Below are 8771 nucleotides of genomic sequence, written 5' to 3'. Positions count from 1 at the left end.
TATTCTCATAATATTATGACTTTAATGTCGTAATATTATGACTTTATTCTCATAATTTTATGACTTTATTTTCATGACTTTAATGTCGTAATATTATGACTTTATTCTCATAATATTATGACTTTAATGTCGTAATATTATGACTTTATTCTCATAATTTTATGACTTTATTTTCATGACTTTAATGTCGTAATATTATGACTTTATTCTCATAATATTATGACTTTAATCTTGTAATATTATGACTTTATTCTCATAATTTTATGACTTTATTTTCATACGACTTTAATGTCGTAATATTGTGACTTTATTCTTGTAATTTAAAAAAAATAAAAATATCTCGTTGTGTGGCCCTAAATCCATCGTACTCACAAGCTCTGCTGATTCATTTATTTTTACGTTTAGGAGAAGAGTAACATTGAGGTGTACTGGCGCCCCCTGTCAAACAACGCCAGTGCTTTAGTTTTCTTTAGCCGCCGTACCGACATGCCTTATCGCTACAAGACTTCCCTCAGCAAACTCAACTACACCACTGGCACCTACAAGGTATGTCCCTGTTACCACCTGCTGTCATGAAAAAAGAGCAATCATGTAATAGCCTTTGTCTGTGTGTCTGTTAGCAAAATATCTTAGAAAGTAATCATTGGGTGTACATCTACAACAAAATACCTTTTTGGAGTTTTTTTACTTTCCAGATGGTGGTTTGAAACACAAAAACGACTTCAGCTCAGTCCTTTTTAAAAATATTTAGAATGGAGGGGGAAAATGCACATAGAAAAATAAAAATAAGAAGAAAACAACCGTGAATCATGAGCGTTCAGACAATAACTCTGTCACGCTAACTCATCACTGCGCTGGACGCTGAGCGTAGCATTTTCCTGTCTTCTCCTCTTCAGGTGCACGATGTTTTCACTGATAAGACCGACGTGCTGATGGACTCCACAGTGTTCGAGGTGGCGGTGAACCCCACAGGTGTGGTCATGTGGTACCTCTCTGCACCTGCAAAACCACAGAGCCTCCACTTCCTCAGAGGAGGCAAACGCCACGGAGCTGCCTACGACCCGGAGGAAAACGGCATTCCTCAGGGCTTCCTTTGATCTCGTATCACCTTTTTTTTAAAATTGTTTTTGTTTTACTAGAAATATTTTTATGTGGTTTGATTTGATCAAAGTGCACACACGATTTGCCTTCTCAAAGAAATTATTGTACTACCTCCGAATGAATGTGTTCTTAAATTTTTCTTTCTAAGTTATGAAACTACAACCACCGTAGTGACAGATTTTTTTGTTTTTATTCTGGGACATCTGTTCGTTAGAACAACTTTTTATTCAGCAGAATCAAATCTATTTTTAAAAAATGATGCAGATGAGCATTTTTATATTTCAACTGATTTTAAATGGCACTTTTGGTTCTCCATTGCTCTGACTGTTCTTGTGTCAGAATTTTGCCTGATATTTTAGCAGTGAGAGTCGACAACATTTTGTTTTTAAATTGTATTTAATGTTATTTTTAAATTGTTTACAAAAAATGTGGACTTTGATTTGGAAATTTCTCTGTTCTTCAAAACATGGAATAAAAAGATTTTCTAAAATATTAATCATTATTTTTTTTATCATTATTTTCATGGCCTCAAAAACCTTTATAGGTCACAACAGTGTGTTTAGATTTAATATGAAGAAGATAAAGATTGATCTGCTGTGAAAGTTGAGATTAAATAATTAACTTTTAGCTCTTCAAAAATTGTTTTAGCAAATGTGATGTCATCGTAGAAGTAGTGTCTTCATTATCACCTGCCAATCATGCTGGTGAGAGATCATGTTATTGCCTTGCTTTTTGATTGATTTAGTCTTTCTTTTACCACTGGGCAGATTTTAAAGAAATCCTCAAACTAATCACTGGATGTGCATCAACAACTGATCGGCTTTTGGAGTCAGGCCAGTTCAAGATGGCTGCCACAGCTACAGTGGTTTGCAAAAGTATTCATACCCCTTGAACTTTTCCATATTTTGTCACATTACAACCACAAACATAAATATATTTCACTGGAATTTAATGTGAAAGACCAACACAAAGTGGTATACAATTGTGAAGTGGAAGCAAAATTTTACATGAATCAAAACATTTTTTACAAATAAAAAACTGAAAAGTGCGATGTGCAAAAGTATTCAGCCCCCTTTTCCCTGAGTGCAACCAATTGCATTCAGAAGTTGCCTGATGACTGCTAATGACTCAAAAGGGTCCACCTGTGTGTAATCTAATCTCAGTACAAATACAGCTGCTCCGTGACGGCCTCAGATGTTGGTTAAGAGAATATTGGGGAGCAAACAGCATCATGAAGTCCAAAGAACACACCAGACAGGTTAGGAATATGGTTTTGGAGAAGTTTAAAGCAGGCTTAGGTTATAAAAAGATTTCCCAAGCTTTGAACATCTCACGGAGCACTGTTCAATCCATCATCCGGAAATGGAAAGAGTATGGCACCACAGTAAACCTGCCAAGACAAGGCCGTCCACCTAAACTTACAGGCCGAACAAGGAGATCACTGATCAGAGAGGCAGCCAAGAGGCCCATGGTGACTCTGGATGAAATGCAGAGAGCCACAGCTCAGGTGGGGGAAACTGTCCACAGGACAACAATTAGTCGTGCACTACACAAATGTGGTCTTTATGGAAGAGTGGCAAGGAGAAAGCCATTGTTAAAAGAAAACCATAAGAAGTCCCGTTTGCAGTTTGCCAGAAGCCATGTTGAGGACACAGCAAACATGTGGAAGAAGGTGCTTTGGTCAGACGAGACCAAAATTGAACTTTTTGGCCACAATGCAAAACGCTATGTGTGGCGGAGAAAGAACACTGCACATCACTCTGAAAACACCATCCCCACTGTCAAATATGGTGGTGGCAGCATCATGCTCTGGGGGTGCTTCTCTTCAGCAGGGACCGGGAAGTTGGTCAAAGTTGATGGGAAGATGGATGGAGCCAAATACAGGGCAATCTTGGAAGAAAACCTGTTGGAGTCAACAAAAGATTTGAGACTGGGGCGGAGGTTCACCTTCCAGCAGGACAACGACCCTAAACATAAAGCCAAAGCTACAATGGAGTGGTTTAAAAAAAAGAATATTCATGTGTTAGAATGGCCCAGTCAAAGTCCAGACCTAAACCCAATTGAGAATTTGTGGCAAGATCTCAAAACTGCTGTTCACAAACGCTCTCCATCCAATCTGACTGAGCTTGAGCTGTTTTGCAAGGAGGAATGGGCAAGAATTGCAGTCACTAGATGTGCAAAGCTGGTGGAGACATACCCAAAAAGACTTGCAGCTGTAATTGCAGCAAAAGGTGGCTCCACAAAGTATTGACTCAGGGGGGCTGAATACTTTTGCACATCGCACTTTTCAGTTTTTTATTTGTAAAAAATGTTTTGATTCATGTAAAATTTTGCTTCCACTTCACAATTGTATACCACTTTGTGTTGGTCTTTCACATTAAATTCCAGTGAAATATATTTATGTTTGTGGTTGTAATGTGACAAAATATGGAAAAGTTCAAGGGGTATGAATACTTTTGCAAACCACTGTAAATGACTTCAGTAAACAATACCGGCCTCAACTCAGGCAATTTTACAGTTGCTGAGCTGAAATTTGGGGTTATAGTAGCTCAGTGGCGGATCTAGGATTTTTCTGAATAAGGGGCCATCAAGGGGCCACAATATTCATAGAGGGGCCAAGTATTTGTTCAACATCCTTGCACATAAATCCTCGGTTTTGGTAAGGTGTATAAATTTTACCTGTCACATATGTTTTAACAATTGTAACGTAACGTAATGTTAATAAAAAAAAGCTCAAATTCTTCTTATCAATGTTACATGCATTTTTACTGTACATGGATGAAATATTCTCAAAGCATGTGACAAAATAAATGCTTGCTCCATATTATGTTTGCCAKTTGAAAGAAGACTTCTTTAAGATTGATTCATGCTGGACTTTACTATTCGACTCATCAGCGCCTCTAGTGATTGGACATGGAACTGCACCCACCATCATTGCTCTCAGAAAGGATAACAGTCCTTTTATTTTAATGATTATGTCCTGCTGGAGTGGGACATGATTTGTTTGTGTACAAACTAATACAGTATCAGAGTTTTATATATTTATACTTCTTATTCAACCACAATGCAGTTGATCGTGATCCCTAACACATGAGTGCTAAAAAAAATTACATAAGATCTTTGTTTAAAACTTTGACCTGCAAGGCTGCACGTGATGTTTTTTTTTTTTTTCCAGAGAATAGTATGTTTATTGTTGAGGCTCTTTACAAAATGCATGTAGTGATCAACCATAAYATTATGACCACCCACCTATTAGTGATCATGCCCATAAATCACGTTGCTGGGGCTTCTCTATTTAATTCCTTTTCATTTGTTGTGTTCTCTGAGCCGATTCTATATTCTGCCAGGGTACACTGTGTGCCATAGAGTGCTGCTGCTCTTAATGGAAGTTCACAACTTGCAAACCGTGGGCTGGAGAAGGCCAGGATCGAACCACCAAGCTTCCGATTGGCAGGCGACCGCACTTCCTCCTGAGTCATGGCCACATGATTTCAATTCAGCCTCCTAAAACCTCAAATTGGAAAAACTGCCTTAAATTGTTTTTTCCTATTTTAGCTTTCGCTTCTTTCTTTCCTTTTTTTTTTCTTTTGAGCGTGATAACCTGAAATGACCTCTCTCACGAGACAAGTAGAGCCCCAGTTCTGCTTTTCTGAGCACATTTTTATCGTGTCTTGCAAAAATATTGTATTATTGCTTAGCCTTTTTTGTGCATTCATAAAAGAATAATAAAAAAAACCTCACTGTCTGACTTACAGCAGGTTGCATTCAGCCTTTCTCATAGATTTGTTGGAAGCACTGCAAATAGAAAATCTGTATAGAAAACAAACACTAATGTCTGTAAGGCTCGAGTGTTGTTCTGGTGTTGTCTTTGTGTTTCAATAATCACTGTGAGCACTAATTTGAAAGTATTCTTGTGATTATTATTCCATTGCAACTTTGGCATTTAGAGAGCCTGACAGCTACACATTATGTGATTTCTTTACCTAAAACTTTGGTTGTAATTGTYAGACTCAACCCTGTTTGTCAGTTATCAAAATATCTCTTGAACCACTAGAATCTGCAACCTTTACCATCAAAAGAGCCATTCCTGACCCTTCGCTTACAAATAAAATGTGTCCGGAGCTGCAAAACTTGATTATCAACTGGTGGTCTGYGGGCCGCTTTGAGTTTGTTGAAGTGGGACTTTATGGCCTGTCGGGGTGACATTATAAAGCTAAAGATATATAGCTAACGTCAGCATTTATTATTGTTTTTACACTTTAGTACAATGATGAAATTCAATCAAATACACTATTTAATGTTCAAACAAATGAACTGTATTTCATCCTTTTTTTCTTTCAAATATTCACCCATTTTGAATTTGATGCCTCCAACACGTTCCAAAAATAGCTGAGACAGGCATGTTTTACCCCTGTATTACATCACATTTCCTTTTAACAACACTTAATACATGTTTGGGACCTGAGGACACTAATTGTTGAAGCTTTTTAGGTGGAGTTCTTTCCCATTCTTGCTTGATCTACAACTTTAGTTGCTCAACAGTTCGGGGTGCGCTGATAATCTAGAAAATCCTTTTCCTCTTTGGCCCGGAGGACACAATGTCCATGATTTCCAAAAAAACAATTAGAAATGTGGACTCATCAGACCACAGAATACTTTTCCACTTGGTGTCAGTCCATCTCAGCTGAGCTCAGGTCCAGAGAAGACAGCTGCATCTCTGGGTCTTGTTGTTATCTGGCTTTGGAACTTGCACTTGTAGATGTAGCGAAAAATTATGTTTACTGACAGTGGTTTTCTGAAGTGTTCCTGAGCCCATGTTGTAATATCTTTTACAGAATGATGTCAGTTTTTAATTTAATGTTTTGCTTGCTGCTTACTTGCAGAGATTTGTTCAGATTCTCTGAATCTTTTGATGATATTATGGACCGTAGATGATGTAATCCATAAATTCCTTGCAACTGTACCTTGAGAAACATTGCTTTTAAACTGTTGGACTATTTACTCACAGTCGTTCACAAAGAAGTGAACTTTGCTCCATCCTTGCTTGTGAATGAATGAGCCTTTCGAAGATGCTCCCTTATAGTACCCATTCATGACACTCACCTGTTTACCTGTGGAATGTTCCAAACAGGTGTTTATTTTTTTTTAGCATTTCTCAACTTTCCCAGTCCTTTGTTGCCTCTGTCCCAGCATTTTTGGAACGTGTTGTAGGGATCAAATTCAAAATGAGTGAATATTTGCTTAAAAAGTGTAATAGAACTAATACTTTTATGTTTAAGTAAGTAATTCATGACATCCTTTAATGACCTAGGTTTTCATGACATGCTGTTTATCTGCAGATAGAATGATTAAAGTCAGAACAAGATTTGCTAACAACAATAATCATTCTTAGATATCACTTGTGTTTATCTTTGTGTTTTCCATTGACCTTGTATCAAATCTTGCTAAGATGGCATAATGGTGTTTGTTAATATATATATGAGGCCTCTCGAGACACAGGGTTCAACAGTGGACACAGCAGGGTGGAGTGGAGTGACAGAGAGAAGCAGAGGCACAGAGACAGGCCACGTTCTCTGTGTTTCCTGTTGTTGCAATAAAACTCAGCTGATCATCTCACGGAGTACCTTCATTCTTGGACCACGTATTTCTGTCTCTGTTGTTAAATGAATAATTACCATAACAGTTGGTGTTGTCGCAGTGACCACTAGGAGATCGACGGACCAAGGCCACATTGCAGGTGGACTGATATGAGCAAGGACTGGACTGCTCAGGACCGTGACTCCAGCTGGATGAAAAGAACCTTTTTATGGTAAATTGTTTCAACAACAGAGATTCACTGGTGATGACTGTGATGGATGATCTTGAATAGCAAAGAACATTGAATTTTTATTTTTGGCTGTTGAAGAACCTGAGAAGATTTTTGAAACATCATCTGCTGAGAGTGAGTACAGAACAGCTTCAAGATGCCTCCTTACTTTTCCAAAGAGGATTTCTGCCAGCTTCTCCAAAAGGTGACGGTGTTGGAGCTCAAGATTCATCGTTTGGAAGAGATGAATGCTTTGGAGAACTCAACATGTGTTAAAATGGGTGAGAAGGCTGAGAGGAGAGATCAACATGGAGAGGAGATGGAAGCTGCTTCTGAGAGTAAAGCTGTATGGAACTCTCTTTGTGCCAGACCAAAAAATCTCTCAGGAAGGATTCAGCTCTTAGATGACAACGAATGGCCAGAATTACAGAGAAATGCTTTTTCTCCACCAGCAAGGAGAAGAAAGCAACAGGCTGTAATCAAAACACCTGATAACAGCCAGAGAAATGAAGCAGTGTTTCTTCAAAACAGATTCACACCACTGGAAGAAACTGAGTCTGAACAAAGTTCCCTATCTGATCTCAGTGAGGGACCTGAGACCAGATCCAGATCCAGCTCAAAGCCAAAGCAAGTCCAAAGAGAGTCTTTCAAGAATCAAGAAATGCTGATCATCACAGATAAAATGGTGAATGAGATCAGAGGCTTCTGGAACAAGAAAAAAGTCAAAGTTCTGAGTTTTGCTGATAAAGTGTCTGACCTCACAGAGAAGATTCTGGAAATCTCAGCAGAGTATCCAACTCTGAATACACTCATCATTCATACAGGAAGCGATGAAGTGATGAACCGACAGTCAGAAATCCTGAAGGATTTTATTCAGCTGCTGAATGCAGTTAAAAATCTGAACATGGATGTGTTCCTCAGTGGTCCCGTTCCTACAGCCAGAGGAGGTGCTGAGAGGTTCAGCAGACTGTTGGCTCTTAATGGCTTTTTGGAAAAGTCCTGTGCTGAACACTCTGTGAGTTTTGTGGACAACTTTGATCTCTTCTGGGAAAGAAAACATCTCTTCGTCTGATGGAATGACTCTGAATCAACCTGGAGCACAGATTCTGGCTTCAAACATGAAGTATTTCCTAAACAAAGTTCCGGCTACAGGAAAATCACAACAGCTGACGTCTGAAGGACAGCTGGAGAAAACTGAGATATCAGTGGAACACAGCRTGCCAGTTACTGATAAGGAGACTGCTTCAGAACCAGAACCAGAGAGAGAGGAGTTACTTCAACCTGCAGAACCAGCCTCACAAACAGAGGATCTCTTGGACTCTGAGACCCCAACAGGACAGCAAGTGGAGTGCCCCCTCCTGGATTTTCCTAATAACATGGAAGAACCTGGCGAGATTAAGATCAAACAAACACCATGTCCAAATCCACGTAACCCTCCTCTTCCAGCCCCTTGCACTAAACCAAAATCTACAAAAAGTCAAAGAGCCCCACCACCACCTCTGACCCTTCGACACAACAAAACAGAGAATCCTGTTTGTGTTCAACATGATCCAAAGACTTTTGTGTGATAACTGTGTTTTTGGGTTAGTAATTACTGTGGGAGGAATAAAAACTGAATTACTGGGGTTGGGATTTTAGAAAAGTACATATACTTGGGTTTATGTTGACATGTTTTTTAAAATACGTTAAAGAGTGTTTTTTTGTTTTTTTGATCATTTAATTGGTGCTTTAATGATCAGATGGGGGAGTGTAATAGAACTAATACCTTATGTTTGAGCAAGTAATTCATGACATCCTTTAATGACCTAGGTTTTCATGACATGCTGTTCATCTGCAGATAGAATGATTAAAGTCAGAACAAGAT

The 8771-nt window shown here is 38.7% G+C and overlaps 1 protein-coding gene across 1 annotated transcript in view; it reads left to right on the top strand.

Moving 5' to 3' along the window:
* naga (N-acetylgalactosaminidase, alpha) overlaps nucleotides 1-1597 on the top strand; it is a gene marked incomplete at its 5' end in the record, with an annotated part of 6672 nt that extends 5075 nt beyond the window's left edge. Inside the window, 2 exon segments of the mRNA XM_014011963.1 lie at nucleotides 406-546; nucleotides 897-1597. Of these exon segments, the coding sequence (XP_013867417.1) occupies nucleotides 406-546; nucleotides 897-1097 (342 nt within the window). The 3' untranslated portion in view covers nucleotides 1098-1597.
* Nucleotides 1598-8771: the final 7174 nt, after the last annotated feature.

This window comes from Austrofundulus limnaeus, unplaced genomic scaffold (genome assembly GCF_001266775.1).
Source record: "Austrofundulus limnaeus strain Quisiro unplaced genomic scaffold, Austrofundulus_limnaeus-1.0 Scaffold86, whole genome shotgun sequence".
NCBI lineage: Eukaryota > Metazoa > Chordata > Actinopteri > Cyprinodontiformes > Rivulidae > Austrofundulus > Austrofundulus limnaeus.
The sequence above is the reverse complement of the archived record's forward strand: the minus strand, read 5'-3'. Positions and strand labels throughout refer to the sequence as shown.